Here is a 22,485-nt window from a genome sequence, read left to right on the forward strand (position 1 = left end):
ATATTTTATGATCGGGCCGGATCGACTTGGGGCCGGATCGACGTGGGCCGGATCGACTTGGGCAGGATCGACTTGGGGCCGGATTGACTTGGGGCCGGATCGCTCTGGGGCCGCAACAACCGGATACCTTTTCAACCATTATAACTTTACAATTTACTAATTCCTCATTTTCCGCACTCTTTCTTTAGTTACATATTTTATGAAAATTAAACGCAATGTTAAGAACCACAATACGCAGACAGATTATAAATTTGAGCCGTTACCCATTTATCGTTCTAGTCTAAAGTTATGTCACTTTAAAACTTTGAAAATTGCAATTTTTCAGTTTTCACACTCAACTTATGATTTTCTCATTCAAATCTTCAAAAAAATCATACATATATACATTGCCAAAAACCACAACACACAGACAAACTTTAAGTTTAAATTTGGGCAGAATGTCAGCACCGTTCTTAAGCTTTACCCCTTTATAACTTTGAACATTTTATATTTTTCCTCTCTTATTTAAGGAACATGATCCAAATTTATAAAACACGCAGACATATTTAGAAATTGAAAACCTTATTAAATTAAAATCCGACAAAAAGTATAACCGAAGCCGTACAAGGAACTAGACCTGCTGTAGATATACTCCTCAATCTAAAATATTTTCCAAAATATTGTAACAGCAAATTTCAGTAACACAATTTCCGTACTTTAAGACCAGTTTACTTGGCTAATGATACCACTAGGGACTAACAGTCTTTCAGTAAAGGTATCGGCCTAGTAGAAGAAATAATATCAACAGTACAAATTTGACTGCGCCAGATAGTACGCATTTCGACAAAAACAATGAAAGATTTCCACTCTTGTTGATGTGTTTCTGTCAGTTTTAGCTGGTAACCCAATTTGTTTTCTCTCAATCGATTTTTGACTTTTGAACATCGGTATACTACAGTTGATATTTATTTATACTGTGTCTTTCTATGTTGTGTTGTTACACTATTTTTTCAGGTTAGGGGAGGTTGGTGCCTATTAAAACGTTTAAACCCGCTGGATGTGTTTGCACCTGCCCTGAGTCAGGCATCTGATGTTAAGTGGTTGGCCTTACTGATGTGAATCAAACATGTATTTCGTTTCTCTTTTTCATATAGATTAGACTGTTGGTTAACGTGTTTAAATGGTTTTGCAATTGTCATTTTGGGGGACTTTTATAGCTTGCTGTTTGGTGTAAGCCATCACATGTACATCATGTTATATCTAGGTAAATGCATTTTTTTTCCTTCAATTCGAATTTTATTTTGTATCAAGGGTTGCCACATCAACATTACCTTTCCATTGGATTATACTGGTCGATAATTAAGTCATGTGATCCTTCAAATTGTAACAAAACCATGATTATGTTTGTATAGGTCAGTGTTTATTTTCTATTGTAACACATGTATACATATACTTACTTTTAAAACAAAATTATCTCTATTTTCTCAAAAGCCTCAGAAAAACAACTGCTTTTGGATTATTATTTTCAATTTTCCTTTTTCAGAGGCGGATTTAGGGGGGTTCAGGGGGCCCGCCCCCCCCCCCTTTTTGGGAAAAGAATTGGTTGCTTATATAGGGAATCACTGAAGCGTGACTGGAGCGGGCCCCCTCTGAGGTTAGTCAGTGGGCCCCCACTTATGAAAATTTCTGGATCCGCCACTGTTATTCCATTCCGCATAATACGCGTGCTACATACAATATCTGTCATTCTGTCTTGGATGTTTGTCATGGTCAATATCACCATAAAATTCAAATTCCAAACTTGAAAGTTGATAAGCAGCCAACGTTTTCGATAAACAAAATGAAATAACTTTTTCACTTATTGTTTCGAATTAAATAAACAATTACATTGAATTTTAAAGAAAAACCTTGGCATTGGTCAACGAGGTTTGATGCATTTTAGACAATTTCATGAACGGTTTACGTAGATTGTATTTTTTTTCAACGCAAACGGACATTTTTTAAGCGATTCATTCCATGACCACCATTTTCTACATTTGAAAATGCCTGTACCAAGTAAGGAATATGACAGTTGTTGTCCATTCTTTTGATGTGTTTTATCTTTTGGATTTGCCGTTTGATTAGGGACTTTCCGTTTTGAATTTTCCTTCAGTAAAACAGAAGACGTATTACATCGATGTTTTTTTTTAATTTTTTTTTAACAATATTTAAGATGTGTTTTAAAAAAAAAAATTCTGTCGAAACGTATGCCAATTCACAAGATTAGAGAAAAATAGTGTTACTATATACTGGTGCAATCGTTTGTGTAAGATCTGTTTACCCTTCTGAAATAAATGAGATTGCCTCATATTTTGTTAAGGGAAACGTTGCTTAAAAGTAAAATCACAAAAAAACTGATTTTATAGGAAAATCCAATCGGAAAGTCCATAATCACATGGCAAAATTGTTACAAAGTTTTTAAGTTTTTCTATGTTGTGAATTGTAGACAAGTAAAATTGTGAATGGAAATGGGAAATATGTCAAAAAGACAACAACCCGACCAAAGAGCAGACGACAGCCGAAGCCCACCAGTGGCAAATATAAAGATATCCTCTCTTTCGGTAAAGTAAATATAGTTTTTAAATTGCTCAACCGATAAGTGGAGTGCTCCGAATATAAACGGAGGCACATATACATGTATGGACAGAACCTAACAGAACAGCTATTTTTCCGTAATCGTTAACACAATTAATCTGTACGTGTGCATAGATAATATATATGATTTTTTTTTTACTTATATATATATTTCTAACGACAAAACATTTTCATTTTTATTAATTTATGTTCTGAACAAAAATATTTTCATGAGTATTAATTGAAGAAATGAAATTATGACAAGCGATAGGGAATGTTATTTTGCATTCGATAATGTCCGCGTAAGACAATACCAATCAAAGCCAAGGAGTAAACAAAGACTCACAAAACTAAAAGACATTTACATCAACAGTTATAAATAATGAATGAGAAACAACACGAACTCGACTTGAAACCGGGAGTGAAATCAGGTGCTCCTGAAGGGTACTCATTTCCTGCACCATATGAAGATCGGTTACTAGATAAACACGAAAGTTATATTAGAAGAAATCTCTTCGGCAAAAATACATCGGAATGCCCTCACGTTCATCGCAATGTAAAAGTCGAATTATTACAGAAGAGTGTCCACCATGCACTTGCACTGCACTTTTATCAGAAAAGTAGAATAGAATGATATATAAATGGATGAAAATTATATATACATGTTACTGGTATATACAAATATTAATATAATATAGTATAACAAAAAAAAAAAACCAGATTATACTGAGTTGTATCACTAAAATATAACAGTGACGCTGAATTCCCCGACATTTATTCATCATTCACGCATGAACTTGTCTCAGAAAAAAAACCATATCTCTATACATTAACCTCACTTTCAGTTGTACAAATGTGAATTTGTTTTCTAATACAAGTGCGTGTGATCATTCACAAAAACTTGCGGTCATCCGATGTTCATATACTTTAGTTATTTGATCCATATTAAAACCCGAATTCACTTTTTTTAAATCAAAATTTATTGTCCGTACATATTTGTGTGAAAAAATGTATACTTTTTATCAAAATTCAAATGGTTTCGTAGAGTGCATTGCAATTATTCATGCAGGATCATCTGAGTCAACCAAAAATCAAATTTCCTCCATTGCAGGAGCCAGATTGTTTCTTATTTGATTTGTATTGATTAATTTCTTCCTACTTTATAATTTTCTATATTTTCCAAAGTAGGCTTTACGTACTATTTTGTTAAGGATGACATATTTTTAAATATAGGAAAAATGTTTATGCAAACCAATAAACAATATACAATGTAACAATTATCGTTTGGAATTGTTTATTTGAATATGAATTTTTTTCAATACCTTTGGCAAATAAACCAAATTAATCAGCACAAAGACGTTCTACATCAAAACAATATCAATTGTTAAATCGTGATTGGATAATTCTCACGCGTGCATTAAATTTAAAAGCAGGATAATGTCACAACAGATGATAGCAATTTAATTTATTTTATCTGATTTTGCAGTATGTTTCATTCTTTTTTCCAATATTAGAAATGTTTATTTAATACCACATGGAAACACCCCCAAGTAAAGTGATTTTTACTTATATTATAGTATTTGGTACTTATTATGTACAGGTATTTGAGATACACGTGACCAAGGAAATCGTAATAACTAGGTTTTAACTTGCATTTATAAGTAGCAAGCAAAGTAATTTCAACATTAACGAACACAATTGCTATCATTTAGTATGGATAATTTATTAGAAATAAACATTGGAGGCACGACATTTCTGGTAGTAAAGTCCATTCTAAAATAATATCCAGAAACACGGCTTGGATTACTCAACATCCAATCTGAAGAGTACTTTGTGGAAAGAGGATTCTTTTATTTTGATAAAAATCCGGCACCCTTTAATAAGATACTTGATTTTTACCGAAATGACACCGTTCAACTATCCTCTAGTGTTTGCAGTGCCCTTATTCAAGTGGAGCTAGATTTCTGGAGGATTCCATGCCTACCTATATAGCTGAATGTTGCATATCTCAGTTTCTGAACTCCGATAATGAACTAGAAACGTCTCGAAAGATACATCATGCATTCGGAACTAACAATAACCCTCTGAAACAGGATAATACGAGCAGTTACGCACAGTGTGGTCTACAAAAGGTGTGGTTGTTGTGTAATGAACCGTTGTCACCTAGACCGGCCAAGGTAAACAATATTACCTAAAATAACGGCTTCAACGTGTTCTCTGAAGGTTAGAACAGATGAATGTATGCTTCATCAATGTAAATGGCAAATACTTCCTCAAAAACATACTAGTGGCCTTCGGTTGTTTTTACTCTTTGGTCGGGTTGTTGTCTCTTTGACACATTTCCTGTTCCCATTTCTCAATTCTATCATCGAGAACGAGAAAATGGTAAAATTATATAGATATGAATTCTGCTATGTACTAGCCCCGCACGTCGGTTTTTAACATGCTAGTTTAAAAACCAATGATCCACAGCAAAACAAAGCAGTATTATTTGAATCGTACATGAAAGTGTCCGTAATTTTAAAAGAAACTTCTTCAGAGAAAAATATTTATTAAAAGGATACTAGCTACGATATGTATTAAAAATCTAATATATTAATTTTTTGGCTCAACTATTAATAAAGAGCAAATAGTGAAGTAATAATTCGCTTTTAGCAGCCAATATGGTTCAATTTTGTCAAAATAAGCTAAAAAAAACCCATTAATAATGAATTATTCACTTGGAATCTTTCGAACAGCGGTATACTACTGTTACCTTTATTTAATTACATCGGTAAAATCTAAAACAACGAAAGTTTAAAAATTGAGGAGATAGGATTCCAGAGACTATTATAATGACTATTTAAAGTCATAGGAAACGAGAGACTGGTGAGAAATAAAGTGTATCCAATTCTTGAACCAATGCATGTATCTATCATAAACTTAGTCTTCTGTGTACGAGTTTATCATTCTATTTTTTCTCTGTGGGACTGTTATGATTTGAAAATATAGCAGCTCATTTAATGTCGTGTTTTGAAGCCGTAGTTTACAGATTGCTACCTTATAATAAACAACAACAAAAAGGAGCATGGATATTGAGCACGTGTATTATATGTACAATCAGATAATAGTTTACTCTAGTGACAGATCCATGCGTATTGTGATCACCGGATTTTTACGAGACGGGTCACGCTAAGGTTAATTGCATACGGAAAATATGTCGGCGAATTGCTACCTCGAAGTAAGCAATTAAAAAAAAGTAATCTTCTTCTACATGTAGACAATTAAATAATTTTCTTCATAAAGTATAATGTACATAAGTTGAATAATGAAAACTATCGATGTTGTAATAAAAAAAACATAGGCATCGTTTTCTTTTTAATTTGAGGTTTCATATGACTTTAATACTTGACCAGGAAAGCGTAAAAAACAATCAGATTATATTTTAAAGATCGAAACACTGCCCCTGTTAGGTTAAGCATAGAGAAAAAAAGTCCCCTTTTTTGGTTGCAGTATTTGTTTGAGGACCACTAGTAGGACCGTTGTTTTTCATTAGTATTGTCGTAATGCCAAAATGACCCAAGGTGATTCACATGTCAACAGCTAAACATGCAATTGATGTTTTCGTACTATATTTGTAAGACATGGAGTTCGAAAGGCACTACGGCTTTCTTCAAGGAAACAGATTCACTCATGATATCGCAAAGTTTGCAGAATATAGCGTTACACACATACGGTGAATTAGTTATTTAATTGATTCCTATAAGTTGAACCATTTTATTGTCTGACAATTAAAGTAATGTCAATAACATTTCTTCAATAATTAAAAGAAATCGTAAGTCGTGTTCTGCATGTCTTTTTCGTAATGTAATTGACACACCGCAAATGTTTGTCATGTTTAACTACAAGAGGGTAAGAAATTAACAATCAAACATCTTCTGTGGGTATTGATATTTGAGCTGAGATCTAAACTTAGTGTTGTAGAGTTATTGAGTTACTATTATACCTTTTATACCTTTTATTGTAAGAACATGCAAATTTTGTGTGATATTTTTTGTATGACCCATGGCTTTGGAATATGTAGCTTTGCTGGTTTTTTTTTTATATCAAATGAAGAATGATGAGGTTCTATTTTCTGAATCATATTTAGATTGAACCTCTCTAATGGATGTACATTTCTTCTGTAATGAGTAATATATATATCAAGTTTTGGAGTACAAAATATTGATATCTAGGTAAAGTCCAGTTTCCCCAAACACTACCAAGCTCTTTCGTGTAAACAATTTGGACCGTGTTAACGTCAAAATTGGTCTAGTATTTGCCTTTCTATGCCAAAGGACTATAGCAGCAACTGGTAGTCTGTTGGTTCATATATATGAATATGAATTGATGTAGGCAGCAATATCTGTCTGAGAATGTGAATATTTTCTAATACGAATCTCAAAAATAGAAGTTGAGGGTACGAAAAGCAAAGGGACAATCATGGATCATTAGTCGAAGAAGCACCGCCCATGTAAATAAAATGAAGTTATGGTATTATTACCAATTGAAAAATGTCCCTCTGTAGAACAATTCCGCATAGCAAGCTAAAAAAGGCCTTACAATTATAAAGCGAGAACAATTCAAACGATACAATTCATATCATAGCAAAACAGAAAACTATTATAAATACAAACTATAGTTACCAAACGCCCCATAGAAATTTAAAAAAAGTAACAACCCGAATCGCACTATAACCAGGGTGTTATCTTAGAAAGCTAGCAATTCTGTACGAACAAAAAGTAAAAATAACATAAATACCGAACTACAAGGAAAATTCAAAACAGAAAGTCAATATTCAAATGGCAAGATTAAAAGCTCAAACACATCAAATGAATGGATGACAAATGTCGTATTTCTGACTCGGTGATTTTTTATGAAGAAAATGATGGATTAAACCTTTTTTTGGACAACTAAACCTCTCACTTGTGTTAAAATCGCAATATTACGTTGCAGTATATTGATCATGATGTGTGAACAAAACAAACATACATAAGAGGTAAATATGTCAAATATAGGTGTACACACTTCAACATTGTGTAATAATTTTAATTTCTATAAAAGCAAAGAAATATTTAACATTTAAGCAAAACGTTGAACAAGATTTTCAAGATGTTAGAAACTATAAATTTTCGTTCGGATGATAATGACGAGAAACTTTTATTGATTGATACTTTTGTAATTGATAATGTACTTTATGTTCATTTGAAATGATTCATTTTGTATATATAATATGTCCAACATTCATGTATTTTGTTTTTGATTTTGTTTTTGATGTTTCTGTTATGGTTTCGTTTGAATAATATTTTATGCCGTATCGTTTGTTGTCCAAAAAATTCATATACTTGTTTAATCTTTCAATACCATCAATATCGTATTCCGAATATGACTGTTATACCGACTGTCAATTTGCATTGCTGTTCGTGTTCGGTATTTGTACATCCAATGTTCATGTATTTATGTTTAATGTTGCATTATATGGTTTCGTTTAGATAACCGTTTGTAGTCCAAGTATATATTAAACTGCCTTTCCATATACCATTGTCACGGTATGCTGTAGTGGTTTTCCTAACTAGGATATGCTCGTTGTTGTTCTGCAGTTTGCATGTTGTGTCAATGTTCTGCTATCGTTTGTGCGTTTCTCTGTAATGTGTGTTTGTGTTGTATATCTTTCATTTTTCATATAGGGTTGCAATCTTAGCGATAGTTTTAGCCTTGTCATCAAGCAGAAGGTTTGGTTAGCCATTAAACCAGGATCAATTAATCATTTTTTTCAGAAAATATAAAGGCTTTTATACCTCGAAAATACATTGCCTTAGCTGTCTTTGGCTAAAAAATAGGAATTTTGGTCCTCAATGCTCTTCAACTTCGTACTTTATTCAGAAGTTTTGACTTGTTTTTATTCGAGCGTCACTGATGAATCTTTTGTAAACAAAAGGCGTGTTTGGCGTAAATACAAAATTAAATCCTGGTATCTATTCTGAGTTTATATAATACCGTTACCTTTATTGATTGAACAACTGGAAATCTGATATTTTTCATGATAGTAAACATTATGGAAAATTATTTGTAGCTATATGACTGTTGACAGACAATAAACTGAAATATAGAAAAATGCTTAAACCTGCCATTTTTGACAGATTGACCTACTACAAAATACATGTCCACTGAAGCAGCCATACAAGCATATATGAGCAGAGTACACCATAATAATTTAACATTATACTTCCACGTTCGTGATTGGCAATCTTCCTCTATCAAGTACAGCCTCCTTATTGAGATCTCTCATTTTGGACGTATAAAACCCTATTGACGATAATTAAGCATGTAGTTTATTAAAAATTGAAAGGGAGGTAAATATTTGGCCCATTAAATTGCAATATAATAGTAAACTTATTCAAAGCTTTAAAAAAGGGTTTATATTTTTTGACAAATGAATAGTTGTGACCATTTAAGTGCAGAAAGATCCAATTTTATGTAATTTTGATGTCATAAACGTATAAATGCAGTAGCCATTCTCCACGGTCAAAATATATGTGAGCAAAAACTTTACCCGAAAAGATATTTTACACAATATCTATTTTTACTAGCTGAGTAAGATTATATGCAAGCTTAGGTTAAACTGGTGTATAACTAACAGGCAAGCATCAATTATGGACTTTTGACGAGGTCAATAAGCTATATATATGCTTCTGCATTTTACATAAAATCATGATATACTTCATAATACTTGCAAATAATCTTTCGTCTGCTGCTGCGCTTCTTCTATGTGTGTTATGGGTGACGTTAATGACGTCATATATCTAAATTTAGCAAGAATTTGTATATTGACCATCAATATATACATAAAAAAACAACGTCAATATACTTAAAAAAAAGAAACAGAGCTTCGGAAAAATAAAATAACCGTTGAAACAGGTGATCAATATATCCAAGGAAAACAGGAGAATACTACGCTATATATTATATTATTAGATACATGTATATACTATGAGCACGAGGATAAGAAATTTTTACAGCAAATTACATACTATAAGTAAGATCATCAAAATAGACAAATTCATCCTGGAAATGTAAGAACTTACAATGATCATACAATGCAATATGAAATGGTACAAATAAATCTTTTTCTATATACAAATTTAGCTGTAATATTAATTGACTTGCTTATGATATTACAGTCTCCTGATCATCATTGACGAAGACTTCATTGAATACTGGTTATTTTTCCAATGAGACCAAAACATTCCTCCCCTACTAATCTTTCCTCCTTCAATATATAATCCATTTAGGTTGGAATGTGCACATTGTTGATACCACCAAGCGCCCTGGTGATATTTTCCACAATTATTTTTGAAAGTGCTATATGTCCATGGATCATTGTCCCTGTCTTTGGTAGTAAAAGCTTGACCTTTATGGTACTCCAGGCTGTTTCCTGTTATTAGTATAAGAACAAAACATTACAAAAACATTATTTTAACAGTGTCAGATAAAGCTATAAAAATTTTCTTAAGATTAATGTTATGAAATCGCAAAACATAGTAGACTTTTCAATATCAGATTAATTAATATATCTTATGACATAAGTATCATGTGACTGAAGTGAACAAACATACATCCATTGTTTACCGATGGACATTACTATTCAATTATTTAATCAATCGCGTTGCCTATCGTTTGCAATGTGTATTTAAACATAAAGATTTATTTGATAAGTTATTAAATAAAGAGATATTAATTTTTACTTATTTTTCTGTATTTAGTGAAAGATAAACATATTTATATCTTTTTCATTAGAATTAAAACAACATCAAATGGATATCGATTTACATATGAGCCTATTTGGTTGTCATATCAATAAAGTATTTTATCTTCTGAAATAACCAATGCAATTCAGGTGATCTAATAATATTAACTATATCTAATAAAACATTGATTTAAAAAAGGCTATCATGCATTTCTGTATTTTTTGCTCATTCAATTATCGCTTTTAAAATCTTACTTTTTGAATAACAGAGAGTCGGTTGGATATGAAGTGAATGAGTTCAATAGAAAAATCACTCTTCTTATGGGAAACTCGGGAAAATCAATAATTAAACAATGCCAGTGAAGATATTGATCGAAAGTTGTTTCTTAACAATTCTCATTACTGATTGAATTCTTTCAAAATAGGTTCATCATTTCTATAGAGAGCACATAAATCTGAAATCCGTTCACATACATTTTTTCTGTAATCATATTGAATATCATATTGTCACTGACTTTGCTTTTTGTGTATTAGCTAATCTGTTTACTAGTACGTACATTTTGTACTATAAACACGAAGTTGTTCGGCTTACAACGCGATAAGGTTACATTTTTTTCGACGTTTGGGGCATTTTTGTTTTAATTTCAACACCACTTTGAATAAAGTTAACCATAAAAACAAAAACTATGACCTTATTTAAATTTTACATCATTATGACGGAAATCTATGTATCAACAACATTTACTTTTTACAAGCAAAAATCTATTGATTTGATGACTTTAAGTAATATTTAAGAAAGTTTTGAGACGATGTTATGTGGTTATAAGAAGATGTGCTATGAGGCCATCTAGACAACTCTCCATCCAATTCATAATTTGTAAAAGAAAAGCACTTTCTATTCAAATGTTCAACTATTTTGAAAGAACTCAATCAGTACTATGTGAATGAATTAAAAAAGCTAAAAATAATCAATGTTCATTTGTTGTTTAACCAGCAAAAGTTGTAAGCAAACGTTTACCAAATCCGTAGCATAGTTCCAAAGTACACCGTCGTTATTATTTTCCATATGTATCTCAACATAGGGGTGCATGTAACGATCGATACCCGGGCTAGACGTGCATTGTTACAAGCAACTGATAGAGGTAACAAAGTATCAACCTTACTACTAGATTCCAATCAAAATGATAGTAACTAATTAAATCAACCGGCATCAGTTCTAAAGTACACCGTTGTTAATGCTTTTCCAAGTATACCTCAACATTGAGAAACAATACCGATACCAGATATGTCCCTGCCTTGGTGCAAGCAAGATTGAAGTAGCAATTTATCCATCTGCAGTCCCAATAAAAATCATTCTCTTTCATGTAAACCAAGAAAACTTTGAAAAATTATTCTCTATAAACAGTGTTATATAATTTCAAACTATCGACAAATAGGAAGTGGATGCAGTGCGGATGTAAACATTTCTACGCTACAACCATTAAACTCAATATATCAATCCTCAGACCAAATATAAAAATCAACTATATCCATAGAAGTCAAGAAAATATTCCGTCTACAATGAGTAGTGTAAAATATCAAGCTATTATCAGAACTTAGTTCATATAAAGGCGTTTGACCTTGTACAAAAGGTTAGGTGACAAATGACCTTGACAAATTACTACCGGAAGTGACCTTGAGAAAACTGGAAGTAGCCTTTTTTGCAGTTATTTCATGGAAAAGTACTCAGAATCCATATATTTTGTCATATAGATACATAAACTGATTACTGAAGACTATAAAGACTTCCAACAAACCGGAAGTAGCCAATGATCTCCTATTCTACATACAAAAGTATATGGAAACTATATATTTTTGGAATGAGTGTGAAAGAAGCTATCATATGAGACCGGAAGTGACATTCATTTCACCGGAAGTAGCATATTATCTCCCTTATATCACTCATTAATATAATTAAACTATAATTTATCGCATCAGTAACCAACCAACCAACCAATCAATATGTATGACAGTTTATTTAAAACAATATGGAAGGAATAAACTCTCAATTATTCAAGAAGAATTGAATTTTAATATTGTTCTTTACATCTCTTCTCGAAAAAAAATACACATGTTTGTTATCAGTTATTCTCTGAAACTACAAGTCTAATCCATCCCAAAATTTGCAATCAGCAGGGCATACATGTACTTAAAGTTCATAAAACAACGTGGTGCAGATATCTTTCAAGACTTTTCCTAGAGAAAAGAAATGGCAAGCTTGGTCCGTAAATCTCAGTGAAATCCCATAATAAAATGTCTGCTCCTAGATTGAAATTCTTATCTGTGTTACAAACAGGTGCTGAAAAATGTACATTATCAGAAAATAATCCTTAAATGTGTTTTAAAGTTACACCGGATCAATTAAATCCAAATCATGCACTGCTGGTGAACTTTGATCAAAAATGTCAATTTCCTACAATGACAAAAGAAATACATTGTATACATTCCATCTCTATACACCTAAAAAGGAATAAATATACTAAGTTTTCGTTATTATAAACCCGCGTCACGTGATGTTTCCTCAATCTGGCGCGCGCTGGACCTGAAATAAAATGAAAACTTTCCAAACTAAACATGAAACCTCTGCGGTAAAACAATAATATAGACCCCTTACACAAACAAACAAACAAACAAAAAAACAAACAAACAAACACACACACACACACACACACACACACACACACACACACACACACACACATACACACACACACACACACACATACACACACACACACAAACACACACAAACACACACACACACACACACACCATCAATCATGTTTCAAAAGGGGGAAAGACCGTTCACAATTGCTTTTTTATATATTTTATATATTTTATATACTTTTTTATATTTATTTATTCTTTCTTCCGCCTAATGTTTTTCTTGCTAGTATAGGTGTTTCTAAAGATGTCTCTTAGATATTTTGAATATAATATCCTATAGGTTATATGCTTTAAAAATTGACAAAGGCGTAACCAAATACTTTACGTTGTAAGAGTAATCTCCCCAAACACTGTTTTTCTTGCTGCCACCACTCCTTCACAACCATAAAAGATTACGACAAATTTATTTTACTAAATTACTCGTTACATCTTCAGGATTAAGATTTTAATTTTAATCAAAGCTATTCCCCCAAATGATGGGACTGCTCTCAAACCTAGCATACTTCATGATGAACACCAAAAGGTCAATATTGGTCTTAAGGACACGGCTAGTTTCGACTTTGTTCGAAAAAATTCGAATTCGGATCCTGATTTCCTTAGACAGAATGTTGTAACAGATGCAAACATCACTTACATTTCAACAATTGACAATAATATAAGTCTCCCTGTTGCAGTGACATACAAACCAAAATCTGGTAAAACAGGGGAAGACATTAAATCCCAGTTTCTCTACGAAGTTTGTATAGTTCAAACATGTCTTAGGTGTTTGCAACAAGCGACTAGTATGCGACATATCCTACACAAGGACAGTGTTTCTAATTGTAATAGCAGCTGCAGTGAATGCACTGAACAAGGCAAACTATGTGACGCCTGTAAAAACAAAAAACCATTTGAGCCATATTCCCTCAATTCGTGCATGCAATAGGTGTATTGAAAACGGTGTTCAATGTAAAAGGGGTGCTGTTCTGGTCATCACGGCAGATTGTGAACAGGGCAACAAAACGGCATTCGAATTGTTGATATCTGACCGAGAGGCTGGTATAGTGGAATCAAAGTACATATTTGCTGTTCTTCCTGATGCAGTGCATGTTGGCAAAAGTTTGAAAGCAAGCTTTGCGAACTGGTCCATTTTGTTGGATACGCAACGATCATGTCTACCACGTGTACACACTGTTAGAGATGCACATGCAGAATTGAAACGAATTTTACCTAGGGATTCGGTCACTCACAAGGATGGAATGGATATCAATTGTATACTTCATTTGACAAAATCGTCTGTTCCTACATTTCTTGAATCCGTGCATGTATAGTACACACAATAATCCCTGATAAATACAAAATAAGCGCAAGTAACAAGGTTGGACTGTATCCACATCCGATTGCCATTACTGCTGCAAACCTAGGGACCCTATACGTTATAGATCACAATCCGAAAACTTCTTCTTCAAGATTACTCGAGATAAGACAGCATGTCCCAGCCGAAGTTAAAATTGTTGGAGAATACAGTGATGCAAGAAGTCTAGCATATATTGAGGGTACAGTGTACATTTGTGAACACAACAAAACAATTTCAGTTTACCCAAAAAACACAGGAAAATTGAACATGAAAAACCTAAAAAAAGGCGAACTTATTGAAGAAGCTAGAAAACGAGATATCCCAACTAATGGAACAGTTGCAGATTTGAAAAACAGACTAACAAACTATCTACAAAGCCTGGAAAAGACTTACAAGGAGAGACGGATAAAGATTGACACTGTTGATATAGCAGATTATTTACCATCGTGCATTTCCAAAGCAGCAGCACAAATGCTTTTAGTAAGTTCTGATATCGAAAGAATGCTTAGCACAGTAGATATTAACTCTGATGGTGTTATTATGAAGGGAGTTGTAAATCATATTGCAAATTATCCAACTTACGTTAGAGAAGTTACATGCATGGCTTTGCATGAAAACCAAGCATACATGGTGCACAACGGAAACCCAGGAGGCTTAGTTACACTTGATATGGCAACCGGCGTAGCAGTAAGAAAACTAACTAATGGTACTGGGGAGTGTACTTTATGTTCAAGTGTATCTGGATATGACGAAACCGTTATTTTCTGTGATTCGGGATGCAATCAAGTCAAAGAAATTATTGGACCATCGGTTACAGTTGTAGCTGGTACTGGACAAATAGGTAATGATAATGGACCTTGTGACAAAGCATCATTTTCTCAGCTTTTCTCCCTCTGTACTGAAATGAAAAACATATTTGTTTGCGATGCCCAAACCGGTTGTGTGAAGGTTATTACAGACATGAAAGGTTCTGTCAGGTTTTTGACACATTTGAAGCTTTTGGGGTACATTTCAAACATCAAAATGTCGAAAGGGCTAATCTTGAGGGAGCAAAAGACCTGGTTCGACGGTTATCGGACTATCTCCATGAAACTGTGCGAAGCGTTCAAGTTATTCTAGACACAGACAGACAACTTAATGGGCCAGATGGAACCATATCATCGAAAACTTTGAAGTCCGTAGACATGATCAATAGTGAACTGAGTTATTTGCAAAGTCAAATAACGTCAATTAATTCGTCAATACTCATTAACATGTTGTCTTGTCTCATTGTATGCGTTGAAAACTTACATGCTCTTGGACATTTCAAATGCCAATTACCAACTATGTTAGAACATGCCCGGAACTTAAGCAATACGGTGTATGAGGGAATAAAAAGGAGTGTCCTGTGGGCTGCCTACTACTTTACGCATCTCTCCTCTTATTACCCTATTCCTGAAAAAAAATGACATGCTATGGAGCACTTGAAACCAAAAGCCCTGCTGTCAAAGGACCAGGAACGAAAAATGCGTGAGTGGGCCCAGGACTTCGGAAAGTGTGTTCGACAAAGATCAGTACGACAGCAAACGACAATGTACAACACTGGCACATTACCACTTAATATGTACAAAAATGCAACTTACAGTACCACAAGTGAAAAAATCACATTTCCTTCAATAGCTGAAGAAGGTAACACGGACTATGATCAAGTTTCTGAATATGATTCAGAATCAGATGTGGACTACACTGAAGAAACGGACAATGTTATTGACACCCCAGAATGTCTTAGTTTTCTTCAAGGGACAACCAGCAGGAGTGGGAGAACAATCAGGCTCAGCAGTAAATTTTATTGACAAAATAAATATATATACTTTATAATCTCTTAGTTTAGCCTCAAGATAAAACACAGATGTGGTTCCGTGGTATTTACGCCAGTAAAACATTTCTATGAAATATTATTATTATACAATAAAAGAAGTCAGAATGTAACTGTTTTTAACGATTTAATTTAGAACCTTGGAGAATTCAACATGTAAACAAGTAATGAGCCAGTAATGTATTTGATTGTAGCTTAATTGCACCAAACAACCAGCTTCTGAATCTCTATTATCGAGATTGATTGGTGATACTCTTTTTATATTTTCGTGATCCGTGATCATGGAAATTTATTTTCTGTGACTCGTGATTGACAAAAAATCAACTCGTGAATCGTGATGAGACCCCCCCCCCATCAGGCCCCTCCCTTATGTATTTGATATAAGTGTAATGCGTTTCTAACTGGTAAACCATACGTGATAGAGACCTAGGGTCTTTTGATTTCAGGTCGTTGGTTAAAAAAAATGAAAATGAGGTCAAGGTCAAAGGTCAAGGTCATCTTCTAAATTTTGATTTTGGCTTATTTTCACTTATTTTCAAATACCGTATGACATATCGACAAATAAATTTTAGTTGTGACATGTCGTTATTTCTTTTTTGGTTGAATGGATACGTAGACAATTAATGGGAATTTTCACCCATCCTTTATTTGAAATTACTTGTAAAGCTATATAACTCATTAACCATACATATTTAAGACCTAGAGTCTTTTGATTTAAGGTCCTTTGTTAGTGACTTTGAAATTTAGGTCAGGGACATAGGCTAATTGGACGTTCTAGATTTTGACCTTTGCTTCAAATTCATATTAATACATCATAAAGCAAAAAGAACTAACATTTTAAACTGTTTTTTTCATATTTTCATATAAAAATAGATCTTTACTTGTGGAAAGACCTTCAATTGTTCTCTGAATAATTGGTTTTTAATTAGGTCTTTCCACTTTTCTGTGGAAAGACCTATTGTTTTCTTCTGATTATTAGGTCTTTCCACTTTTCTGTGGAAAGACCTATTGTTTTTCTTTTGATTATTTTTTTTTTCTTCCGCCAAATTTTGTTCTTGCGATAAACATTTGTTTCGCAAAATGTCGCTTAGATATTTGATATATGATATCGAACAGTTTATGCGCTTTTGAAATTTACCCTGCGTAACAGAATACTTTTCTTTGTAGGAGTTATCTCCCCAAACACTGTTTTCCTTGTGATCACAACTCCTTCGCAACCGTAAAAGATTACGACAAATTTATTTTATAAAATTGCTCGTTCAATCCTTTGCATGATTTATCCAATTTCGACCGAAGCAATATGAACGCTCCATATGAGAGTTATTTCCCTTTTTGTATTTGAAATTTTGAAATGTATTTTAAACTGGAACACCATAAGTGATAGAGACCTAGGATCTTTTGATTTGAGGTCCTTGGTCCAAAAAAATGAAAATTAGGTCAAGGTCAAAGGTCAAGGTCAAGTTCTAAATTGTGACTTTTGTAAGTTTTTGCATTTTCTCCGACAATTTGAAAGATACATATAAAAAAAACAAGTGCAAAATGGTTTGCTTAATTGTAATGAAGATATGTTATATTTGGTCTGATACATTTTAATGGCATCTTATAGGAGTTAGTGCCCCTGAAATGTCTTAATATAAAGTTATTTGATTATAACTTCAACTATGTTCCTTATAAAGCCATATGATATTGTACAAAAAGTTAGGTGATATTTGACCTTGATAAATGACAACCGGAAGTGACCTTGAGAAAACCGGAAGTAGCTATTTTTGCACTCTTTTCATATCAAAGTACTCAGAATCCATATATTTTGTAATTTAAATACATTTACTAATCACTAAAGACTAGGAGTGTCTTTCTGTAAACCGGAAGTGGTCAATTATATCCCGGTTTACAGGCAAAAGTATATAGAAACCATATATTTTTGGAATCAGTGTGAAAGAACCTATCATATGAGACCAAAAGTAACATTTACTGAACCGGAAGTAGCATATTATCTACTTAAGTTCACTTTCAAATATATAAAAACCATTATTTATTGCATCAGTCTGAAGAAACTAGCTTCTTTTCAAAGTTTCTTTGATGTGGAAAGACCTTCAATTGTTCTCTGAACAATTGGTTTTTAATTTTTTTTTTTTCTTCCGCCTTATTTTGTTCTTGCGATAAATATTTGTTTCGCAATATGTCGCTTAGATATTTGGTATATGATATCGAAGTTTATGCGCTTTTGAAATTTACCCTGCGTAACCGAATTCTTTTCTTTGTAGGAGTTATCTCCCCAAACACTGTTTTCCTTGTGATCACAACTCCTTCGCAACCGTAAAAGATTACGACAAATTTATTTTATAAAATTGCTCGTTAAATCCTTTGCATGATTTATCCAATTTCGACCGAAGCAATATGAACGCTCCATATGAGAGTTATTTCCCTTTTTGTATTTGAAATTTTGAAATGTATTTTAAACTGGAACACCATAAGTGATAGAGACCTAGGATCTTTTGATTTGAGGTCCTTGGTCCAAAAAAATGAAAATAAGGTCAAGGTCAAAGGTCAAGGTCATATTCTAACTTTTGAATTAGGCTTATTTCCACTCATTTCCAAAAACCGTATTAGATATCCACAAATTATTTTGACTAAATTGTTAGTTGCGACATGTCGTAACTTAATAATTTTAGTTGAAAGGGTGCATAGACAATGAATGGGAGTTTTTGCCCCTATCATATCTAAAATTATGTGTAAAGTGATATAACTTATTAACCATACATATAAGAGACCTAGGGTGTTTTGATTTGAGATCCTCAATTTGTGACCTTGAAATTGAGGTCAAGGTCATAGGTTAATTTGACGTTCTAGATTTTGACCTTTGCTTTAAATTCATATCTATACATCATAAAGCCATATGAACTGACATTTTAGACTGATTTTTAATATTTTAATATCAAAATAGATATTAACTGGTGGAAAGACCTTCAGTTGTTCTCTGAACAATTGGTTTTTAATTTATTTTTTTTTCTTCCGCCTAATTTTGTTCTTGCGATAAACATTTGTTTCGCAATATTTTGCTTTGATATTTGGTATATGATATCGAACAGTTTATGCGCTTTTGAAATTTACCCTGAGTAACCGAATACTTTTCTTTGTAGGAGTTATCTCCCCAAACACTGTTTTCCTTGTGCTCACAACCGTAAAAGATAAAGACAAATTTATTTTACAAAATTGCTCGTTATATCCTTTGCATGATTTGTCCTATTTCGACCGAAGCAATATGACCGCTCCATATGAGAGTTATTTCCCCTTATGCATCTGATAATAGTGATATGCATTTCTATCTTATAAACCATAAGTGATAGAGACCTAGGATCTTTTGATTTGAGGTCCTTGGTCCAAAAAAATGAAAATTAGGTCAAGGTCAAAGGTCAAGGTCATATTCTAATATTTGAATTTGGCTTATTTTCACTTATATCCAAAGACCATATAAGATATCAACAAATTATTTTTACTAAATTGTTAGTTGCGACATGTCGTAACACATAAATTTTTATTGCAAGGGCACGATGAACGTAAAAGGGAGTTTTCTCCCCTCTTGTATTTAAAAATACGTGTTTGGTGATATAAGTCATTAACCAAATATAATTAAGACCTATGGTCTTTTGATTTGAGGTCCTTAGTTCATGACCTTGAAATTGATCTCAAGGTCATAGCTTAATTTGACGTTCTAGATTTTGACCTTTGCTTTTATTTTATATGTATACATGATAAAGCTATGAAATTTTTGGAAAAAGGTATCAAACCATTTAACCTTGAAAGAAACAACCGGAAGTGACCTTTTGTAAACCGGAAGTAGCTATTTTTTGTACTTTATTAATATAAAAGTATATAGAACCAGATATTTTTGGAATCAGTGTCAAGTAAATATTCAAATATAATCGTAAGTAACATTTTTCAAACCGGAAGTAACAAATTATCTCCCTTATTTAAAAAAATGTATGGAAACCAAATATTTTTGGAATCAGCGTACTAGAAGCTATCATTTGACGATTGAAATGACATTTTAAACTTATTTTCACAACTTTCATATCAAAATACATTGTTTTGATGGAAAGACCTTCAATTGTTCTCTGAACAATTGGTTTTTAATTATTATTTATTTTCTTCCGCCTAATTTTTTGTCTTGCGTAGTATTGTTGTTTAATAAGTTGTCGCTTAGATATTTGGAATATGATATTGTATAGGTCATACGCTTAAAAAATTTACAACCGCGTAACAAAATACTTTACGTTGTATGAGTTATCTCCCCGAACACTGTTTTTCTTGTGGCCACTACTCCTTCGCAACCGTAAAAGATTATGACAAATTTATTTTACCAAATTGCTCGTTACTTTTTCAGCATTAGGATATTCATTTGGACCGAAGCTATCCGGAGACTCCATGTGAGAGTTATTTCCCCTTATGCATTTGATATAAATGATATGCGTTTCTTACTGGTAAACCATCAGCGATATAGGCCTAGAGTCTTTGGATTTAAGTTCCTCGGTCCAAAAAAATGAAAATAAGGTCAAGGTCAAGGGTCAAGGTCATATTCTAAATTTTTAGTTTGGCTTATTTTCTCTTATTTCCAATAACCGTGAAAGATATTGACAAATTATTTTTACTAAATTGTGGGTTGCGACATGTTGTAACTTATAAATTTTGGTTGGAAGGGTGCGTAAACAAGAAATGAGAGTTTTCGCCCATCTTATATTTAAAATCATGCCTAAAGTGATATAACTCTTTAACCATACATATTACAGACCTAGGGTCTTTTTATTTGAGGTCCTTGGTTGATGACCTAGAAATTGAGGTCAAGGTCAAAGGTTAATAGGACGTTTTAGATTTTGACGTTTGCTTTAAATTCATACTTATACATTATAAAGTCATAGGAATAAACATTTTAGATTGATTTTTAATATTTTGATAATAAAATAGATCTTTACTTGTGGAAAGACCTTCAATTGTTCTTTGAACAATTGGTTTTTTAATTTGTCTCAATGTTTCTCATTTAACATGCTCACGGAGAGGTCAGATTAGTAGTATGAAATTGTTTTGTTTGTTCTAATAGTAAAAAGACAAATAAGATCAACAATGGCAGCAATAAACAATAAGAATAATTTGTATCAATTACAAAACAATCTCATCTAGTTATCATATTATGATGGGTTTGACCACTTCCAAGACTGCATGAATAGTATATGTTACAAATGTCAATACACTTGATTTCAAAGAATTGTTAAACACAATGCATAATATTCGGGAATCAGAAACGGGTTACCCTTTTTCATATTTTCATCTCATGATTTATTTGTAATTGTTTTTCTCTTTTATAAATTACAACTCACCAGCATTCCCACTGTAACCACCAACAGTAAGTTTATAGTTTGTCACAGCATCACCTACATCGAATGTGGAATATTTTGCGTAAGCCCTGTTACCATCAAAGTCGAATATATCTACTCTTAATTCGCTTTTTCCAGCTGCAGTCAGTGTATGTATCAGTTGGTTACCTATTATGAATTCAAGATACGATTAATAGATTTGCTCGAATCATATTTGATGCATTACATGAAGTGAATTACTTTCCTTTTTTTAGTATAGGGATACGTATTTGTTTGTTTGTTATTTGAGTCAGAGTGTTAGTAAAATAAATGCTTTGGATATTGCGTTATCAGATATTCAACCTGCGACAAAAGTATTAAAGAACTAGCTACATGTATCCTACAGCTTGTTCATGATCAAGAGGCAGCACCCATTCCGATTTTTTAAATCTCGCTGATCACATGACTTTTTTCACTTACATTAAGAAACAGTGATGGATTAAATTTCACTTGGATAATTTTTATCTCCAATTATATAATAATTTAAAACAAGTAAAGAACTTGTAATTTGTCTTTTTATCCGTTTGTTAAACAAATTGCAGAAAGAGAACATAACAATAGGATAAGATATGTAAAAACACACCGTTGTCACATGAAAATAAAACTTATGATAACATTTTTACAGCGTTCATGGACGTCTACTGCAGTTTTTTTTTCAATATACGTTATGTATGTCAAAGTATGAAGTTCATGTACATGGTTTTTTTAATATTCAACTCAAATTTGTTTGATACTAAAATTTGATTATAATTGCAATAGTAATGGAGCGATGTTTTATTACATGTACCATGTCCATAAATGCTTTAGAACATGTTATTGATTG

At 32.7% G+C, this 22,485-nt stretch overlaps 1 protein-coding gene across 1 annotated transcript in view; it reads right to left on the minus strand.

Moving 5' to 3' along the window:
• Nucleotides 1-8,563: 8,563 nt before the first annotated feature.
• LOC143075388 (microfibril-associated glycoprotein 4-like) overlaps nt 8,564-22,485 on the minus strand; it is a 121,721-nt gene continuing 107,799 nt past the window's right edge. The window contains exon 5 of the mRNA XM_076250780.1: nt 8,564-10,045. Within this exon, the coding sequence (XP_076106895.1) occupies nt 9,786-10,045 (260 nt within the window). The 3' untranslated portion in view covers nt 8,564-9,785. The remainder of the gene's footprint in view (nt 10,046-22,485) is intronic.

The sequence above is a fragment of the Mytilus galloprovincialis genome, chromosome 5, assembly GCF_965363235.1.
Source record: "Mytilus galloprovincialis chromosome 5, xbMytGall1.hap1.1, whole genome shotgun sequence".
NCBI classification, from domain to species: domain Eukaryota; kingdom Metazoa; phylum Mollusca; class Bivalvia; order Mytilida; family Mytilidae; genus Mytilus; species Mytilus galloprovincialis.